This window comes from Sebastes umbrosus, chromosome 11, assembly GCF_015220745.1.
Source record: "Sebastes umbrosus isolate fSebUmb1 chromosome 11, fSebUmb1.pri, whole genome shotgun sequence".
Lineage (NCBI taxonomy): Eukaryota > Metazoa > Chordata > Actinopteri > Perciformes > Sebastidae > Sebastes > Sebastes umbrosus.
This window is the reverse complement of record NC_051279.1, coordinates 13,128,541-13,149,658: the sequence shown is the minus strand read 5'-3', so window position 1 is coordinate 13,149,658 and position 21,118 is coordinate 13,128,541. Positions and strand designations below refer to the sequence as shown.

The window sequence follows — 21,118 nt, the reverse complement described above, 5'->3', positions numbered from 1 at the left end:
CGTGTGTGGGCCTTTTGGTTAATCAGTGTTATCCAGCGGTTTTCACCTGGTTATGGTGGCTTTCTTTGATGACTCGGGCCCATAATCGCCAGGAGGATGACGTTATACATTCACCATCTAGACTGCGACCTGTCATCTCCATTATAAGATCTCTCATTTGTGATGTCGAAGCAGACATCCTTGACGAGTAGAAGGCCCTACTCCATATGTTAATTGATCCATTTTCTTTACAGATTGTATCTGGTGAATTAGAGCCTTTAATAAAGCAGCACGAGTCAAATTGAGTCCATTTTATTTATATAGCTCAAAATCAGAAATTTGTCTCAGAGGGCTTTAAAATGTTTACAACGTCCAACGCCCTCTATCCTTAAACCCTCGATACAGGTAAGGAAAACTTCCTCCAAACAAACCATTAAAGCTGGGGTAGGCAGTTTTCTGGAAGAGGCAAACAAAAACTTAACCTTACACGGCAGCTGGATTCTCGCAATGTCACGAGATCACGTGAGAATCGTGGGATCACATATCACACGAAAATCCGTCTTGTCAGGCTTCAAGTAAGGTATCTGTGAGACAACACGGAGAGGCGACTGATGGTTCTAAACAATAATGGCGGTTCCTGAAGAGGTTAGCGTAGATGCTGCAGTAGCATCAGTTAAATCAGAACTGGAGAGTATTTCTTCATTGAAAGAAGAGCAAAGAATGACATTGAAGACTTTTCTCGATGGAAAAGATGTTTTCACTCTTTTACCGAGTCCGACTGGCCGAGTTTGATTGACAGATGGTTCATCCAATCACCTGCCAAGTATTTTTTTAAAGAGCCTGTCCTTTTCTAAACAGTTTCCAATGACGGCTTTTCAGATGGTTGTGTGTAACAAACCATCTGGCAGGTCAGGAATAAAAAACACGCCAGAATTTGGAAATACAGCCCTCCTGCAGCTCTCCACTAGACAAACACGCTTCATACAGTAACCTGTACGAGTACTACCGTCCCGTTGTCTTTGCAAACTTTCAGGCCTGTAAAGCCCTTTGAGATGACATACTGTGATTTGACAGCCGTGAGCTTGTGGCTACAGTTAGCAGAAGGCTAAACTATTAGCAACATTTTCTCTCCATCTCTGAAACGCTTCGCTGATACATTGTTGTTTGTATTGCGTTTATTGCCAGACACTCTTTTAGACTATTTGATAAGTCTGTCTTCCTCTTTTGCGATACTTTACAGTGAAGCCAGTTGTTGCCAATGCTGTAATAGCAACTTTTTCTGCAGGACTTTCCGCCATTGAATCAGACTTTCACCATCTGAAGGGACGTGTGCGCGCATCTGCATTCTTTGAACAGCGAATAGGAACTCTCTGAAATGACCTGTGATTGACCAAAGTCTCCTTTCACGGGCTAGATTTGTTAAAGCCTGAAAACAGAGCCATGAGGAGGTACAGAGAGAGTACTCTCGACAAGTTAGTATGACATGGACGGTACCAATGGATTCCTTCGTTTTTTTTTAGTTTCATATGATACCAGTATCTTCACTCTAGTAAGACTGCGTCCGCTACAACCTCCGAAAGATCAATTGCGTTAATGTGTTAAAGAAATTAGTGGCGTTAAAACGAATTTGCGAAAACGCATTATTATCACGTTAACTTTGATAATCCTAGATCAAGAGTTTCAAGAAAAAGAGTGAAGACTAGAGTGAACAAGCGAATGTCCGCAGGTGGACCCAGTGCAGCATTCATATTCTGTTTCTACATATGAAATCCTGCGTGTTTAATAATGCATCCACCCATCCAGACAACAAGACAGGTTATAGGCCTGCAGGTTATTGTGCTGTGTGTGCAAGTGCGTGTGCACATGCATGTGTATGTGTGCAAGTACGTACATGCATGCGCACATGCATTCTTCTATGAATCAGGCATGTAGCATCCAGCAGAAGTCTCTGATGTATGCTCTATCGCCAAACTCAATCTGGAGCTGCACGTAAACCACACAGGCAATATCAATGACAATATATACTATATATACAGTATATGTATCCAATGTTTACACAAATATCTCATATCCACTCACATCTGCTGCAGCTGATAGCTGAGGCGACGCTGTGTTTCTGTTTGGTCTTTACCACAAGAGGAGTAAGTGAGATGGAGTTGGAAAAAGAATGAAGCTGTTTCAATCCTGATGTAGGTCAAAAATAAAATGATTTGCTGTCATATGTGAAAACAGAAGATAGCAAATCATTTGTATTTGAATTGTAAGAGTGTATTGGATTTTTATGAATATGTTTGAGCATCAGTGAGTTATCTGTTAGATTGAATGTGTGTGTTTGTTTATGAGCAGGCTGGCATGTGCGCATGCACGTGCACATCTGAGACAAATGGAGAGAGTCTGGAGGCTAGGCTCAGGTTTACACGTGTGTGATCAGACTAAGCAGGGCTTAAAAGGGCCAGCAGCGGGGTGGAGGGGAGAAAAGGAGGGAGGTGGAGCAGTGGGGTTATATTGTCCTGGAGGAGGTTTGGGGGGGGGGGCTGGGGTCGGACGGGAGACAGCAGGGATCCTCCTCGCCCCCTGGGAGTTGAACCTACAACCCCCTAACCTTCCTCTAGCCCTCTGGTCATGGACTTGAACCCTGTAACCCCCTGATGGACAATCTGTTCTTCTCCCCAGTCTCGCCACAGCACTGTGCATGCCATTAACGGATAAATAGGCTGTTCGTGTGTGTGTGTGTGTGTGTGTCAAGTGTTTGGTCAGTTGGCTGTGGCGTTGACGTTGGGTCTTGCCCCCTTTTTATTTAATGCTTGTCAAACAGAAGAGGTGAAATAAGAAGCCTGAAGCGCGGCGATTTGTTATTTTGATTCTTGTCAATGCTTTGTTGAGATTCCTGTTTTGTAAGCCGGTGTGAGAGGTGATTTTTTTTATTATTATTTAATTTTTTGCGCTCATTGAAACAGATAAATAGAGTATTCTGTCCGTGTGATCCACATGGGCTCTTTCTGTCTCCCGTGGATCCCCAGCTCTCCTAGTGTCCCTCTAACGAGGACAGAAGCAGAGAGGTTTATGCATGCCCGGATCCGGCTCATTCTTCACCTGTCAACAAAATCATTCTCGCCTCGGAAAAAAAAGAAATGGAGATACAGTAGGGATGGAGGACCGGACGGGGGGGCAGTTAGTAAGAGGGGAAAGGATATGAGGAAGAAAAGAAAGGGGCTGATGTATTCCTCTTCCTTTTGCTCTCCTTTATTTCTCTATTTCTTCCCTTGTTTGTGTTTGTGGGCTCTTCTTATCAGATCCCAGCTCCATTCAGGGCCTCAGTCAGGGGAAGAAGCCAGACGCCTCCGTCTCTCTTTCATTCAGTCTCTCTTGCTTTCTCGTGCTCTTCCTCTCCTAACCTTTGAGAATAAGAACCTTGAATTTGAATTTCAGAGCGAGCTAGCGAGCAAGAGGAGGGTTTGGATGGAGAAGGAGGAGGAGGAGGAGGGGGTGGGCTGGAGAGGAGAGGAGAGGAGAGGAGAAGAGAGGAGAGGAGAGGAGGGGAGGCTTGGGCAGTGTGGGGGGGGTGGTTGTTGGAGCCGCGGTCGTTGAGAAAGGGCCTGCTCAGCGCGTCCCCCGGCCTCCCCCCTTAGAGGGGCCCCGATCGATACAAACTCGGAGCAATAAAGCTTTCCCCCTGTCATCTCTGCAGAATACAAAGCAGAATAGAGAGAGGGAGAGAGAAAGAGAGGGAGAGAGAGAAAAAGAGAGAGAGAGAGAGGTGAAAAGCTGTTCCGCTAGCCAGACCAATTTCCTAACCCCCCTCCTCCTCCTCCTCCTCTTCCTCCTCGCTCGCTTCACCACCACTACCTCCCCAGCACACCATCACCATCACCACCATCACCACCACCACCACCACCACCACCTCTATCACCCCCTTTCCTTACCTCCGTCTTTTTATCTACCGCTCTTTCACCTCTTTTCCCCAAATGCACGATACATCCCCCCCGACTGTATAGCTGAGCAGCTATCTCTCCATAATAAATACAGCATGAATAAAGTATACAATAGATTCCCTGCTTCCCCAACTATCGGAGAAAAAGGTAGAAAGGTGGGAGGAAAAGTGGCAAAAATGGTGGTGTGATGAGGAAAGAAGTAAAACAGCGAGGGAGTAGGATGGATGGAAAAACAGAAAGGAAGGAAGGATAGTTATATCTGGGGATGAAGTGTGTATGGAGGGGGGATAAGGTAGAGAAAAGGAGAGGGATTGCACCCAGAGAAAGATGGATGTAGCGATACAGGTAGAGGGGAGGCGGAGGAATATTGATGAGGAGGAGGAGGAGTGGGTGAGGGAGCGAGTGGGAGAGAAAAGAGAGAGAGAGGTGAGGGGGTCAAACAGCAATCCCTTGAATTGAGAGCCAATTACTGTAATTGTAATCTGGATTCAAAGCATAGAGACACAGCAGTGACAGGCTCACGCAGGCAACTGCCGACACACACATGAACGCAACCAAACAGACAAAAGACTTTGTTTGTGTGTGTGTGTCTATATCTCTACATGCTGCGTTGATTGTTCTGTGCAACTGCAGATGTGCATGCATTTTGTGTGTGTGTGCGTGTGTCCCTGTCTCCATTCTTCTCCACTGAATGGCAGTGCAGGAGTCAGCCTGCCAATCAACTATTGTACTCTTGTCAATTTAATAATATTTCTGAGCGCTGACCTCCACAGCGCTACAGCCATCGCTCTATATATGTGTTAGCGTGAGTGTGTCCCTATATATTTCTCTGTCTCTCTCTCTCTTTCACCTCAGTCTAACCCCCCCACCGCTCTCTCCCCCTCTCTATCTCCCTCCCTCGGTCCCTGTCTCTCATTCTCTCCTTTATTAGAAGAAGATAGTGCGAATCCTTCATCTCTCCTCCACTAATTCTCTCCGTTATTGTCCCTCCGTTCGGCGCTCCGTGTCTCTGCACTCCTTCACTTGTGTCCTCCTTTCTTTTCTCTCGCCGTGATCTATACCGCTCGCTTTTTCTTTGTTGTTTTTTTCTCCCCTGTACTTTCCTGTTTCTCATTCTTTCTTTCACTCCATCACCTCACACAGATGTCACATCCCTATCTTTCCCTGCTCTCTTTTCTCCCTCGGACCTCATCCCTCCATCACCGCGCTCTCAACCCTCTTTTCCTTTTTATGCCCCGCTGATGTCCCTTTTCCAGGCCGCCTCATATTCAACATTGTCCCTTTTTGCTTTTTCATCATCATAGGCTCATTTTGTCAACTCTGTGTCCCCCTCTCATCCCTCACCCTCCCTCCCTCCCACCATCCTTCCTTCCTTCCTCATCCCTCCCTCCCTCCACCCTGTTCGTTCCCCGGGGAGGTCAGTAATAATGGTAGTGATGGAGTGAGAGAGGGAGGTGCGATTATTGTCTTGTCGGGAGTCAGAGGAATCGATCGGCCCAGAAATATGAGGCGCGAGAAAGAGCCGCTGTGTCAGATACAATAACCACCCGCTCCCGGGGGCTTACACACACACACACATACACACACATTTAGACACACACACAACATACAGACACATATTCGACACCAACGTACACATTTATTTGGTTCGACGCAAGTGCAAGACACTGACACGCCCGCACACTCGCCCCATCTCTCTTTTTCATTAACGCAATGCACACGCATCCCTCTTCTTCTGTGGTGGAGGGAGAGTGGCGAAGCAGCCCAATCATCTACATGCTTTGATCTGAGATAAAGCACAGAAGTAGATCTGTTCTGATCATTCTTCATGCACAGATAAAGGGCAAGGCGAGGAAAATCGCTCACACACCTTTCACTCACGTAGCTATAAACAGACATAAACACACACATAACACGCGCGCGCGCACACACACACACAGACACGCTCGCACTGAGACCTTTCACTGCTGTTGCCTGGCAACGTGGCCGAGTGTCCAATCCGAGCCGAGAACAGTGGCCAGTGATGTCACAGCTGCTGCTGACCAGCAGGTCTGAGAGAGAAAGAGAGAGAGACAGGGGAGGAGAAGAGAAAGTTTGAATTGGAGAAAAGGGGGAAGGTCGCAAGAAAAGAGTGGGATGATGATGATGATGATGATGATGATGATGATGATGATGATGATGATGATGAGGGTTTGAAGGAAAACAGGCAAAGCAGGTGAAGAACACGGCAAGGTGAAAAGAGGGGACGGGTGGGAGGAAGGAGTGCACATAGGTGATGGTTGCCATAACTTGAGTACACCCATTTTTTGTATTTTAATTGGGGGACTATGAAGGCTTGTTCCACGTAACAGCCCGCTTTGTGAGTGTAAGTGAGCAGTTTGGTCTAAAGTGGCCTCAGTGCTCCTCGAACCGGCGATGAAGGCCACCAGTCCCTCCCAGTAGACCCTCTGCTCTTGTGCCAGTAGAAGAAGAAGAAGAGTGGTTGAGAGGAGCGAAAGAAAAAGATTTGAGCTTCAACCTTGGTAGCGCCGTGGGAGAGAGCGGTGTCTGTCTAGACAAGCCTCGGCTCCCTATGGGCTGCAGAGATGATATAGAGAGGAGGGGAATGGTGTGAGAGAAGGATGGAGGGGCCGGAGAGGAAGAGGAGCGATTGAGAGGTATTAGGACAGGGGAGGAATAGGTGTTGTAAAGGTGTGGGCGGCGCGTATGTGTGTGAGATGGTGCCGGTCCCATGGCAGCTAACAGTGTGAGTGTGTTTTAGCCCTTGCTGCTTCTCATACAAAACCTCAACCTCTGTAGTCTCCACACCGCTAGACCTACTGTTTATAATCCTGCGACTCCTCATGGGGCTACACCTGCACACACACACACACACACCTATACACCAGACTGGATTTTAAATCTCTCACCTTGCAGAATAGAGTCCTGCTGTCGGACTGCGTATAGGACTTGGTGGGTCCATCACTGAGCCGCGCTCTGTCCCCTCTACAAGAAGAGGAATATGATGGATTATATGAATTAGAGCCAGTGTGCACCAGGCCTGAGGCTGCACTAGATATAGGAGGACCCGAGCCGTGGAGGGATGCTGAACTGGTTTGGAGACCTCTGAATTGTCCCTGCAATGACCCATTATACACACACAGCGTCCTCACCCCCAGCTAGCATCCTCTCTCCAATCTTTTTATTCCTGTCTCTCTATCCCTCACCTTCTCTCCCATCACTCTTTCCCTTTCTTTTTTTCTTTACTAGTCCTCTTTTTCTCCCTCTTAGTAACCCCCCAGCCCTCCCTCCCTGCCTCTCCCTCTCTCTCTGACAGTGGAGTGATTGATGGCGCTCTAGAGGCCTCAGCCTCCCCCATCCTCCTCCCTGGGGTCCCACTATCAGATTATATGTGTATATATATATATATATATATATATATATATATGTGTGTGTGTGTGTGTGTGTGTGTGTGTTGATTATCTTAAGGACATAACTTCTGGTGGTGTCCAAAACACCCTCATAACTCATATTCCCTAATAAAAATAATCAACGTAATTACTCATTTCTTCTTATTTATCTATTTTTTCTATTTTCCAAGTTAATAATATCACAGTGTGTTATAACGTGTTAAAATGTTGTCTCTCAATTGAGACCATTTGCCGTCGGCCCAATATCATCTAAGTGGCGAGGCTGGAGTGTTGCTAGGTCTGGTCTCCATGGTAACCAAGGCTCAGACCTCCTTGGGGCAGGAAGGCCCCCCATGGCCATGAACTGTACAACACACACACACACACACACACACATATAGAACGTACTTAGATTCACCAGCCACCTATTGGAGCCACTCAAACAAATGTGCACACGCACACAAAGACACACTCTTCAGTAGCTACGCGGGTAGATTGGAGTTTGAACAAAGGTCACGGCCAAAGCCAGGCTGCCCAGACGACCTCTGACCCAGAGAAACGCCCCTTCCCCAACGCGCAGTCTGTCACTGTCCTTGGCCAGGCCCATGTCCGTTCATGTCCTCATGATGAAGGCCAAAACATCATCAAGAAAACAATGTGGCCAAATAAATTTGTGAAACTGAAGATTTGTCTGTTTGGTGTCCAGCCTGCACCTTAAGGTGTTGGACTGTGATATTGGTTGTTTGTTTGAATAGCACCGCAAAATACAAAAGAACTGGGGAAGCAAATACTGCTCGGGCTGTCACTAACAATTATTTTCATTATGAGATTATTTTCCAAATGAATTAATAAATCATTTGTCTATAAAATGTCATAAAACAGAGTCCGAGGGATTATTCTCAAATTGTCATCTGATCATCAAACCAAAGAAAAGCAGCAAATCCTTGCTCCATTTTTGCTTAAAAATGACTGAAATGATTGATCGATTATCAAAATGGTCTGCGGTTAATTTTCTGTTAGTTGACCAAACATTAACCGACTAATCGTCTCAGCTGTAAATCCAGTTATTTACCAAAAAACAAGTGAATTTGTGAGTTTTTAAAAGAAAGCAATGTACCGTCTCTGTACTGATATTGTCCTCATTATAAATATATATGTACGTATCTCAGAACGTCAGTGTTTGTATGTATTTGAGGACAGATTTTATAACTGAGAGCACCTCCAGTGCAGCGCCATATGCACTTCTTAGTGAGCGTCCGTCCAGCAGTACATTGGGCTGTTGTAAATCACCACATAAAGTATTTATAAGGTTAAACTTGGGAACTCTGCTGCCGTTAGCTTTTGAATTAGTGAACTCGGACCAGGGGAGAAGGAAGGGGAGGGAGGGAGGGAGGGTGATCAGTGGTCTGCCTCGTCCCCTCTCCCGTAGATGGAGCTCATTTGTTCAACAGGATTAGAGAATCAAGAGTGCCACCTTGTGGTCGGCTCGGCCTACTGTCATAGCAGCACGTTGACACTCAGAGATTTGAAAATCGAGGCAGTATTTCTGCTGAAACATACTCTTCTGCTTCCTCGAGATCATTTCAGATTTTCACTTATTTAGCAGATTCTTAGTCTGTTAATCCGAGTGGGCGACACTGATAGTAGCTCACATCTGCAATGTTCCACTTTCATGTCATGGCTACCCGTCACGTGTAGAGATTCGTGGTGTGGCTTTCTCATTGTGTGCAGCCCACAGTGTGGGGTGGTCAGTGGTACAGTGAGTGAGTTTTTCCTTCCGCTCGGGTTTGAGTGGAGCAGTGGCTGGCAAACTTAGCCAAAAGATGTCTCACATATTCTTGAGGATGTCTCACATCTTCTCTCGTTGGTGTGGACCTCCCTCGACAGACCACCTTTAACTCCCACTGATGTACGTGCTAAACTACATCCCCGCACATATAGACGCAGACATGACCAAGGAGAGATGGTCATGACTCATGGTAGTCAAAACAGAGGACAGCTTAGAGTTGAGGAAAAACTCTGCTCAGTTAAGTTTTGGATTTTGTTTTGAAGGTATCGTGCAAATGTATCACACACTCTACGGTCAGAATGTCAAGCCTGCTGTTTTTCTCTCGCGTGTGTGAGTGAGTGAGTGAGTGAGCGTGTGTGTGTGTGATCGTCTGTTTCCAGCTGCGCCATCACTTTCCGTCTGCACCCGTCATCCCCCTCTTTTTCACCTCGTCTATCTCTTCGATCTCCACGCTCACTCACTCTCCCACTCTCTAACCTCTTGCGTGTCCCCCTTTCTTTCTTTCTTTCTTTCTTTTGCATTGTATTTTTCTCTCCTCTGAGCCGAGTTCCTACTCTTTTGAGGCTTACTTCCTGTTGTGTTGCAGGATGTGGGGAGGAGGTGGGGAGGAGGTGGGGCTTTGGGGGGTTGGACTAGAGAGAGAGTAATTCTCCATCAACCATATGATTTAATACACACTCCTCCTTTTTTGGTTTGAGAGAGAGAGAGGGGGAGAGAGTGAGAGTTTTTCTTTACGTAGCGCGCACACACTCTCACACACAGAAACAGATATGACCAAGACGGCAGCAATAGCAGCAAAGGACTTCTTCAGTATGTGGTTGCCAGGTGAGTGACTGTCTGTGCAGCCCTCTCTCTCTGCTGGCCTTCATTTACCGACACCAATTAAGCTTTGCGTGAGGGAGAGGGCACTGTGTATGTGTGTGTGTGTGTGTGCATGTGTGTGTAAGTGTGTGTGAGAGAGAGAGAGGGAGAGAGAACTGTGTCTACGCTGTTGATTAATGCCACTGGGTCTAACAAGCTCAGCTAATTAGAGAACATCAAAGAGCGAGAGGTGGTACGAAGAGAAAGAGGTGGATGGATGGAGGGATGATGGATGGACGCCTGTCGCAGGCAGAGGGAAAGGTCAGACACCTCGCCAGTCCATAGCATGCCTCTGTGTGTGTTAGTATTTGTGTTTATACTGAATACTGAATGCTAAAAAGAAACTCGAGGAAAATACAGTAAAAAAAGTTTTTCTAAATGTCTTTTGAAACGAGCCGGTTAAACCGGTGTTGCAGCCAGTATTTTTTCTATATTTTGTCATTTGTCATCATAAAACACATTTTCTTTTTATTGTCTGGCACTGCGGCAGTGTTGCATTTCGGGTTACAGATATTTAGCTGATAAGGTTTCCTCCCGTTCAACTTTCAAAACCACTGTTAACTTTCTGTGTGTGTTTGTGTTGGAGGTGTTTGGGGTGTTGCATTGATGTTCTGCACATTTTCAAATTAAAATTTATGTCAGTTAATTCATTTTAAAGCACTCGGATACAAAGATGCTTGTTTAAAAATAGACAGATAATAAAAAGAGGAAATGCCTAAAAATAAAGTAGTCATTCTCAGTATTTAAAATGAAAACAAAGCAGAAGAGTTCGACTCTTCTCGCCCCTCGGCCTTGTCGTGGTGGTCAGCTCAGGCCGAGGGAAGACGTGCCAGAAGCCATCTCAGTTGACCGACAGATAGGGATTCATCAGATAAACGCACAGCAGGCTGTTGGCTGACTCACCAGCAATTACCAGAAATACAATTTTTTAAATGTCAATTAGCTCACATTTCTCAGACTTTGATGTCCTGATATGATTTCTTAAAAATTACAAGTTTCTTTGATGACAGAGTTTATTTAAAAGAGAGTGATTCATGTGTTAAAAATCACAGAGTCACATCCCAACACTGATGTTGTCACTGCTGTGACCTTCGGTAAGTCCTGAGTCCTAACATCCTGAGCACCAAACAAGAATGCACCACATTAGATTACAATGCAAATAAAACAATTATCATTCATATTAGTTTAGAGGGTTAATGCAAAAAAAAAAAATCAGAACAAAATTATTATTAATTAAGTTTAGTTAAAAATGATGAGGCATTTTCTACAACTATTAAGGTTGAATAAACCGGTTGCAGTTTTGCTAATTTATGCCAGAATTATACAGTATGTGAATAAAAGAAGGAATTTACCCCAATTTTAATTAATGGTGAGATCAATGTAATCTTCTTACCTTCTGCATTTACAACCTCACACATCTGCTCAAAGTGCATCAGTGCAGAGAAAAAATATACATATTTTTTCTTTTCACTGAAAAATTAACATAATTCTGCAAACTGTCAGCGAGGTTCTCATCGACAAAGGCCTTCCACAGTGACATCTGTCCATCTTCCAGCAGCATTTGCTTTTATTCATAAGTGTTTTTACGAGTTCATATTTAGCATTTTAAGTCATAAGTAGTTATTAATACAGACGGTATATAACCAACAGTTTCAGAAGCACTGCCTGTTGCTGCTGTGACCTCTCAGGTTTTCCTTTAGCTTCTTACGTTATTGTTAGATGTTCCTCTTCAATTCCTTGCTTCATTCTTAAATTCTGTTTTCATTGTTTATTCATCATTTTTTGTTTGTTTAGCTCCTTATTTCATTCTTAAATTTAAACATCAACTTATGTACCACTGTTTTTGACAGTTCTGGGGAAAACTGCATTTTCCTACTTTGCACCAATTGGGCATTGAATAATTTACAAAAAGCCTTAAAATTAGAAACATCCATATCCATTGATGAACTCGAGGGCTTCATAAAGAATGTGGTGATAGAGGCATGTGGTTGTGTTAAACAGCTGTTCTTCTGTTTTATTTGAATGATCGCATATTGTGTATCTGTTGTATTTTATTGTGTTATGATTTTAAATGTCTGCTACCTTAGCCAGGTCTCTCTTGTAAAAGAGATTATTGATCTCAGTGGGACTTCCTGGTAAAATAAAAAAGCAGTCATCCTTATCCAGATGTGCAGAAGCTGTTGAGCTGGTTAGTCAACTCTTTGACACTCAGTTTTAAATTTAAATAATTATTTGCAATTAAAATCGGCACCAATCAGCGCTTCTTGATTTTTTAAAATCTGTAATTAGTAGGTGTGATGGCTCCGGTTCCCAGACACCCCCCTTGGCGCTGGGGTTATGTCCTGAATCAGGAAGTGGGGTGATGGTGGTGGGGGGGTTCGGGGTAGTTACAGCGGAGTTTCATCTCAGCCAAAATACCCAGAGGACAATAACAGAAACAGTCCAGACTGAGCACAGACACTCCTCCTTCCTTGTTCATTCTCTATTGCATCATTTATTCATGACACAGGATTATACAGCATTAAATGTGCTCCTCTGTTTAAGATACACCCAGTATGGTGCAGCTCTCTGGTCTCAGTAGGTCAAAGCTAAACCCTGAGCTTTGCTGTAAGATTAGTATAACATCTTAATGAGGGAAGAAATGCACATAGTAATTTAACCTCTGAGAAATGCTTCTTAACACTAAATTAGCTTTTGTAGCACATATACAAAGAAGAGCAAGGATTCTCATACTTATTTAAAGAAATTCACTAAAATTGTAAAAACATTCTGCTCTGTGTCAAGTAAAAGTAGTTGTGTGTTTGTGTGCAGCAATGTGTTGTAAAAGAGAGGGGAGGGTTTTTTAAAAGATGGAGTGAAAGAGAGAGAGAGAGAGCAGGCTAATATTAATAGCCTCGCTGACAGTAAGTGTTGGGTTTAGCACTCTGCGTTCAACCCGGTACAAGGGGAAGTCGGGAGGGGAAGTGAGAAAAAGACACAGCATCTTGATATACTGTCCCACTACTGTATTACTGACCACATTATCCACCATGCTACTGTCTGTAGGCCATTTTGAACCATGAATCAATACACACCTTCCCCGGGTGTCCTGCGAGCGGGCAGCACAGCACGAGAGGCAGCACTTTAGGAACTTCACATTACAGCTGTTTTATGAGCTGGACAATCATTTTATATGGTGGATCTGGCTTTGGGATTGCCCACTGCACATATTGATGATTGAAGCACAATATAGTCCAATGTAGTGACTAGGGCTGTCAAAGTTAATGCGATAATAACGCGTTAACACAAATTTGTTTTTAACAGAACTAATTTCTTTAACGCATTCATGCAACTTGCAATCTTCAGGCTGTAGCGTACTCTGTTTTAAAACTAGAGTGAAGAAACTACACGATACATGTCATACTAGCTTGTCGCAGAGGAGGCGAAATGACGCTCCAAACTTAAATTTTGGTGAGGAAAAACTGGCATGGCAGTTTTCAAAGGGATTCCTTGACCTTTAACCGCAAGACATGTGAATGAAAATGGGTTCTATGGGTACCCACGAGTCTCCCCTTTACAGACATGCCCACTTTATGATAATCACATGCAGTTTGGGGGAAAGTCATAGTCAAGTCAGCACACTGGCACACTGACAGCTGTTGTTGCCTGTTGGGCTTGAGTTTGCCATGTTATGATTTGAGCATATTTTTATGATAAATGCAGTACCTGTGAGGGTTTCTGGACAATATTTGTCATTGTTTTGTGTTTAATTGATTTCCAATAATAAATATATACATACATTTGCATAAAGCAGCATATTTGCCCACTCCTATGTTGATAAGAGTATTAAATACTTGACGAATCTCCCTTTATGGTACATTTTTAACAGATAAAAAATGGGTGATAAATTGTGAATAACTAAGGACAATCATGCAATTAATCGTGATTAAATATTTTAATCGATTGACAGCCCTAGTAGTGACACAAATTATTAATTTTGCATTTCAGTTTGTTAAGGATTTAAATGTGTGCACCTTTAGAGGAAGACGTTACATTTTCACCAGTAATTGAGCAACATTGGGCATTTTTTTTGGTTTCACTAAGAGCCATGAAATCTTTTTTCTTTTTTAAAAGTACTAATAGCCATGATGCCATATAATACCAGAACAGGAGCCACATGTAATGCTGGAATAACCACAAATAATCGACCCTAATAATAGATTAACCAGATGTTTGCATCCCCATGCTTGGTGACAAAATTAGCTTCTTTGCAGAAGTCCGTTTATTTGAGGGAAATCCTGCGGTCATTGTGTGTGTGAATGTGTGTGTGTGTGTGCTTGGAAGTGTGTGTGTGTTGACCACAGGTTATAACCAGTGTGGCGGCAGAGTGGAGCTTTTCTAGCTGATCGCCACTTCCCCCTTCCCCTAAACACATTGCATGTACCAAAGTCCACTGTACTCACTGAAACGAAACATGTTCGTGCTGCTCAATGTGTTTTTGATCAGGGAGTGGCTCATTTTATCTATTAGTTATCGTCTTTTAAAATGGTTGCATTAGGCTGATAGTTTGGTTGTTTTAAAAGTGGCATCAGGTCAGCAGTGGTCAGTGGAGCAGTCATCTTCTCCACGTGTCACTGCTGCCCCCCGATGGTGAAAACCGTGCTTGACCACTCGCTCATTGGCGTTGCAGTAAGTCAAATAAGTGTATTTAGTGTGTCGTATTGGTAAAAGCACATCAGCAATAAGCTGATGGGGGAATTAAAACGTGCCAAATAGTGTCAGCGCTCTCTCGTCTGCAACGTGAGAAACAACAGGATGAAGAGAGAGGAGATGAAGGGGAGAGGAAGGGGAGAGAGAGAAAGGAGGAGGGAGACTGAGAGTTTATTATGCAGGTGGCAGATATAATTAGTTGGTCGTTGGGCAGATTTGCATGTTTTCACAAAAGGGAAGTAGCTGCATGTGTGTGTGTGTGTGTGTCTGTGTGTGTGTGTGTGTGTGTGTGTGTGTGTGTGTCAGGGAGAGCGAGAACCAGAGAGGAAAAAAAAAAGGTTTCAAATGGTCACAAGAAAAAGGTTGTCTTTCAGTTTGTGGTTTCAGACAAATGAAAAGTTTGTAGTAAGATGTTGCAATAAAACAAAACTATTACACACACAGAAGTATACAGACATGTTAACCACACACACACACACACACACACACACACTCATGTATTCTCTCAAAACTCCTCTCAAATCCTCCTCATTCCCATCTCAAAATGCTCCACTCCTTTAGTAACATATAGATTTAAAAGACTTAAATGTTTTGCCTCCCTCCCTTAACTGCTGCAGGGACTGTCCCAGTACAGTATCAGAACCGATGTGGTCTCATAGTGAATGACACACAAAGAGTTGCTCCCACGTAAACACCTTGGAGTTAAATTTAGAACAAGCAAACACCTTGGGTCAGCCCACTCTTTTGTTAAACCACTAATTGGAAAGAATGAATGAATGTGGGCTGGTATCAACTTGTGAATGATTCAGCTGCATTGTTTGGTGTACAGTGTGTAGGCCTGGTCTGTGACCTGAAAACACCCTAACCTATCTAAAATTAACGCCCTGGCCATCCTCTTTCCCCTTTCGTCATCGAGATTCAGATCACCTTTAGCTGCTTCGTAAATGTGTTCTGCTTCTGTCTGCGTTTTTTTTTTTTCTCTGACACAGATTTAAGAATCAACCTTGCTGACTTATTTATCTGTGTGTGTCTTCCTGTTCCAGATATCAGGATGTCAAAGCCAGTAGAGGTCGAGAAAGTCGGGGCCGACTCACCGCTAGAGGGCACAGGTAAGATGTGCTGCAGTTAGTGGCAGCAAATATACAAAGTACTTATATATATAGTATAAAAAGTAGTACGTACATGATGCCGTATATCGCAGTTGTCTGTTTGTGCATCTATGCTCCAACACGTGATCAATTTCTCACTTTTTCCTTTCCCTCCCACGCAGATTCAGAGCGGAATGGACCTGAATCAAATCACCAGGTACGTCTGACTCCTGTGATTACAACGGTTTATCTCCCACCTCTTTCACCAAGTACAAAAAAAGAGAACCGCGCCAGTCAGATAGTTGTACAGCTAGTTATTTCCATTATCGATTTAATTTGTCATTTCTTTTTCATTTTACCTTTTAAGTCTTTATGATGTCAGAAAATAGTGGAACATTTTAAAGATTGTCACTTTATCCTGACAGTAGTGCCTGAGACAGGTAATCTGAAAAAAATGATGTGCCTCTGTGTCCTCTGGTGCTCCTCATGGCATATGCAAGATTTCACAGACCTGAGGAAAACAACCAATCAGAGCTGAGCTGGAGCCTGCCGTCTCTGAGCAGCTGTCAATCACTTACAAACTCTGATCAAACGGTCAAACTAGGCAGCGCTGATCAAATATGAATCAAGATTATGTTACTGTAATGCCTATTTCTCGCCTCAAATGTTTTCAGTAACGTCTTGTACTGTTTAGCTGTAAAATGAGAAAGTTTGTGACCCCGCATCAGTTGAGGAAATACCAAGCACCGCCTACCAGCCGGAGCACAGCCAATAAGAACGCTCTCTCTGAATTGACCTCTGATTGGCCAAAGTCTCCCGTCTTGGGCTAGATTTTTTAAAGCCTTAAAACAGAGCCATGAGGAGGTGCAGAAGTCTTGTTTTCTCTCAGAGCACTTGAATTACAATATGATGAAAGATTATTATGGAATTTTTGCCCAATGATGCCAAAAACTTTCTGACAACTAAAGCTTTAACAGTTCAATATCCAACAAATTCAGTTGACAATGAACTTAAACAAAGAATAGCAGCAAATCCTCACATTTAAGCAGGTGGAAGCAGTGAGTGTTTGTTGTTTTTTGCCCGATAAATCACTAACACAATTGTTAAAAAAAGATCAAAATTATTTAAAAATGTATTTCTGTTGATAAACTAGCTATTTGTAGTAGCAAATAAAATAGATTAAATTAAATAGAATGCATTAAAAGTCATTTTTGGCAGTAATTCCTGATGTTTCGTCTGTTTCCTCTCCTCTAGGCTCATTCAATGAAAGTCAATCCCTTTTCCCTTTCACAAACCCTGAGCCACACCAAGGTGAGTGTGTGTGTGCGTGTTCGTGTTACTGAATTGCCCGTGCATGTCTGTGCGTATGTCTGGGCTCATGTTTGTGCATCTTTTGTGTTTTAACCTCCCCACAATAGCTTTATTGACAGTATAGCTGCTTCAGCTTTGTATTCATCGCTGCGCATTCAGTTGTTCTTTTGTGGCGTTCAACGTCGAGGTTCATAATGTGTCGACTCTCCACCCAGTCCTGAATGTAAACAAATTCACTCAGAGTATGATGGCACTCTCCCTACACAAAGGCGCATTGAGAATTGAAATAAATCTATAATGCTACAACTTTCACTGAAAGGTGAAATTGCCCTAATTTGCATACCACGGGAGATATGCAAATCGGTACGCTGGAAGAGTCGCCCCCCTGCTAGTTCAAACATGCCTGATCCTGGGAGGAAAGATCATCCCTTTGTGCAAGAAAAAGAGAGACTCTCATTGCCTTAGACAGACTAGAGCGCATCAGTTTACTTGTGACTGATTGTGAGCATTAATCTGAAATTACTCAATAATCAACGCAGCCTATCATGATCTTGAGTAGCCAGGTAAGCCAGTTGTATATTTGTACCTTTTAGACCAGTTCTGGGGAGGCTGGTTTTCTGTCTTGTGTTTTTGCTTTCTGTTTTTTTAGTGCAGGCGTGCTTTTAACAGTTACTTGCTACAATGGAAAGTGTAATTACTGTCTTCATCAATGGGATAATGGGAATGTTCTGTGGGCATAAAGCTCACTTTACGATTTATGTTTTCTTGTCTTCCACACAGCATAAGATGGAGGAGTGTGGTGAGATGTCCCCGGCCCTTCCTATGTCTCACGGCCCGACCCCCTCACAGACGGCCCTGCAGCATACACAGCTCATGCTGACCGGCTCCCAGCTAGCAGGGGTAAGACAGACGTATAGTATATATATGTGCACACAGACACACATTTTGCTTTGCTTTTACCCTGCTTGCTTCTCTTGTGCTGCTTTTTGAACACTTTGTTTCCTTCTTTGTCTCCCTCTGTCCATTTCCTTCTTTTATACACTATCTCAATTTTCTCCTCATCTTCCTCCTCTCCTCTCTTATCCTCTCCCCTCCTCTCCTCTCCTCTTCTCTTATCCCCTCCTCTCTCATTTCCTCTCCTCTCCTCTCCTCTCCTCTCCTCTCCTCTCCTCTCCTCTCCTCTCTCTCTTCGCCAGTTGACAGCTCTGTTGCCAGCGCAGCAGCAGCTGTTGCTGCAGCAGGCTCAGGCGCAGCTCCTGGCTGCAGCTGTGCAGCAGTCCAGTGCAGCCCACGCCGCTCACGCTGCCCACGCAGCCGCCCAAGCCAATCAGCAAGCTCAGGCAGCCGCAGCAGCAAATCAGCAAGCCCAGCAGCAGCAGCAGGCGGGACAAACAGGGCAGCAGGCCCAGTCGCAGTCCCAGGGACAGGGACAGAGCACACAGGAACAGACAGTCCAGAGTGTCCCTGTCCCACCTCCTCCACCCCAGCTCACCCTCTCCCAGCCAATCCAGCTCACCGCCCAGGTACTGACTGCCAATCATAGCCACTTCCTGGTGAGCGGCTTGATTGAGGAACCAGTATCGAGCCGTGGAACAATTCTTCTTGCATGTCTATAGTATATTTCATGATTCACAGTTTCCACCTTGCGCGAATGCACACATTTTCCATTTCTTTTCTCGTACGTTGTACATAACAAAGTCCTTCCTCCTACCTCTATGTTTTCTGAGAGGTAGATAGATAACATACCGACATGTTTTTGTGTGACTCTTATGGTTATTCTCTCTCTGATCTGTTGATTCTGAATTGAATAGGACATCCAGCAGTTGCTGCAGCTTCAGCAGTTGGTGTTGGTGCCCGGCCACTCGCTCCCGTCTCCTGCCCAGTTCCTCCTCCCACAGGCACAGCAGGGCCAGCAAGGTGGGCAGGCCTCTCACTGGGATCGTGTTTTGTGTTTTTGGCAGAAATAAGTTGTTAACATAAAATCTGTTTGTTTTTGGTCATAATTATAATGATAATTTGCTTTTCTTTTTCTCAGGACTCCTATCGACACCAAATCTCATTTCGCTACCTCAGCAAAACCAAGGGAGCCTGCTGTCTGCTTCAACTAGAATGGGACTCCAAGCACAGGTATGAGGAAACTTTCAAGCTTCTGCCAGTGGAAAAGTAAAACAACCTCTGCACCGGTGATAAACGAACACTTCTGTGTCTTCCCTCTCATTCTCACTTTCATTCCTCCAACATCAAACCTGCCACAGCGAGATAAGAGCGTGGAGGTGGGCGGTGTGACCACGGTGCCCTCAGCGAACCCTCACCCCGAGGAGCCCAGTGACCTGGAGGAGCTGGAACAGTTCGCCCGCACTTTCAAACAGAGACGCATCAAACTGGGCTTCACACAGGTAGGAAGATCCACCTACTGTTTATGTGTGCAAGTTACATTAGCAGTTTCCTAAACTGTGTCTTATTTTGGATACGTCCATTAGTACTTTTCCATGTAGTACACTGTGCACACTTACTTGTGTAGTGCTTGAATTTCGACAAGGCAGAGTTGTCTCAAATCACACATGACTGTATCGGCAGTAATTCAATTCAGATAAATTAACCCAATAGTTGATATTACCTGAATACAGTATAGTGGTAGTATACTGTAGAAGTACGCAAATTGAGACACACTATTAGTCTTTGATGTATTTAACCACTTCTTTTATCCCTCCACCAGGGGGACGTTGGTTTGGCCATGGGGAAGCTGTATGGCAACGACTTCAGTCAGACCACGATTTCCCGCTTTGAAGCCCTCAACCTGAGCTTTAAGAACATGTGCAAGCTGAAGCCACTGCTGGAGAAGTGGCTCAATGATGCAGGTGAGCTCTCATCAAAATAACAGTGCTTTACATGTAGACTGTCATGTGTTTAATGCACGTGCTTGTAGAGCATGACGGTTACAATTGGTCTGACATACTGTCCTTCATCAGAGACCATGTCCATAGACTGTACCCTGCCCAGCCCCAGCTCCCTGTCCTCTCCCTCTATGGGCTTCGACGGTCTTCCTGGTCGCCGCAGAAAGAAGAGAACCAGCATTGAGACGAATGTACGCGTGGCCCTGGAACGCGCATTCATGACGGTAAGATCATTAAACGTTTTATTTAATTAAAGGAACAGTGTGTGACATTTCAGGGGACCTATTAGCAGTAATAGAATAGAATATTCATAACTTCTTTTCATAAGTGTTTAATCACCTGAAACTAAGAATCATTGTGTTTTAATTTTTACGTTACCTAAAGCCACTGTGGTTCTCTGACACGCTTGTGAAACTGCGGTAACGTGAGTCGCAGAGTGCAAAACTGTGGTACCGCCAGCCGCCGTCTGACTTCCGTTGCTCCTAAAGCGGTGTTGTTATGATAACGACGGCCTCTGAGTGAGGCGAACGGCGTTACCGCGGTTTTGCGAGCGGAGGGGTACTCAGATGGCTGCAATCTGCAACCACACCACTAGATGCCGCCAAATCGTACGAACTGTACCTTTAAAAAAAAAAAATGAAGAAATTGAAATTCATTAGAAATTTTAAAAATCCGATTAAAGATTATTGATTGTGTAACAGAAAAATTAGTTTTAGGAGCGTTTAAAACATCATCTTAATACTGGACAGTAATATGTTAAGTCCCTATTTTTCCACGGAGCTTTTAAATGTCAGATTCTGCTCTTTGTGTTAATACAAACGATTTATGTCTTGGTGTTTTTAATGCTCTGCATCGTGTGGCTGAAATATAGCGCTGCTAAAATGATCTGAGTCCCTGTCTCTGTCCCTTCCTGCAGAACCAGAAGCCTACCTCAGAAGAGATCCTGCTGATCGCAGAGCAGCTCACCATGGAGAAGGAGGTGATCCGGGTCTGGTTCTGCAACCGCCGGCAGAAAGAGAAACGCATCAATCCCTCCAGTGCCACCCCTCCCCTGCCCAGCCAGCCCCCCACTGCCCAACCAACGCACAAACCGCCCTGCTACAGCCCTCACATGGTAAATATCAAACGTCCACATCACTCTTACACTTGTTAGTTGTGTGCTTGAATGAACATTTAGTAATATGTA

At 44.2% G+C, this 21,118-nt stretch overlaps 1 protein-coding gene across 9 annotated transcripts in view; it reads left to right on the top strand.

The window, feature by feature from the left end:
• The window catches only part of pou2f2a (POU class 2 homeobox 2a), a 45,085-nt gene that overhangs the window by 18,232 nt on the left and 5,735 nt on the right, over window positions 1-21,118 (top strand). For 5 of the 9 annotated variants that reach the window (XM_037785073.1, XM_037785072.1, XM_037785071.1 and 2 more), the window contains exons 2-12: window positions 15,683-15,748; window positions 15,910-15,944; window positions 16,982-17,038; window positions 17,819-17,938; window positions 18,235-18,561; window positions 18,850-18,955; window positions 19,074-19,165; window positions 19,294-19,434; window positions 19,755-19,896; window positions 20,008-20,156; window positions 20,849-21,046. In XM_037785073.1, the coding sequence (XP_037641001.1) occupies window positions 15,683-15,748; window positions 15,910-15,944; window positions 16,982-17,038; window positions 17,819-17,938; window positions 18,235-18,561; window positions 18,850-18,955; window positions 19,074-19,165; window positions 19,294-19,434; window positions 19,755-19,896; window positions 20,008-20,156; window positions 20,849-21,046 (1,433 nt within the window). The other 4 variants (XM_037785075.1, XM_037785076.1, XM_037785079.1 and 1 more) reach the window with 4 other exon arrangements.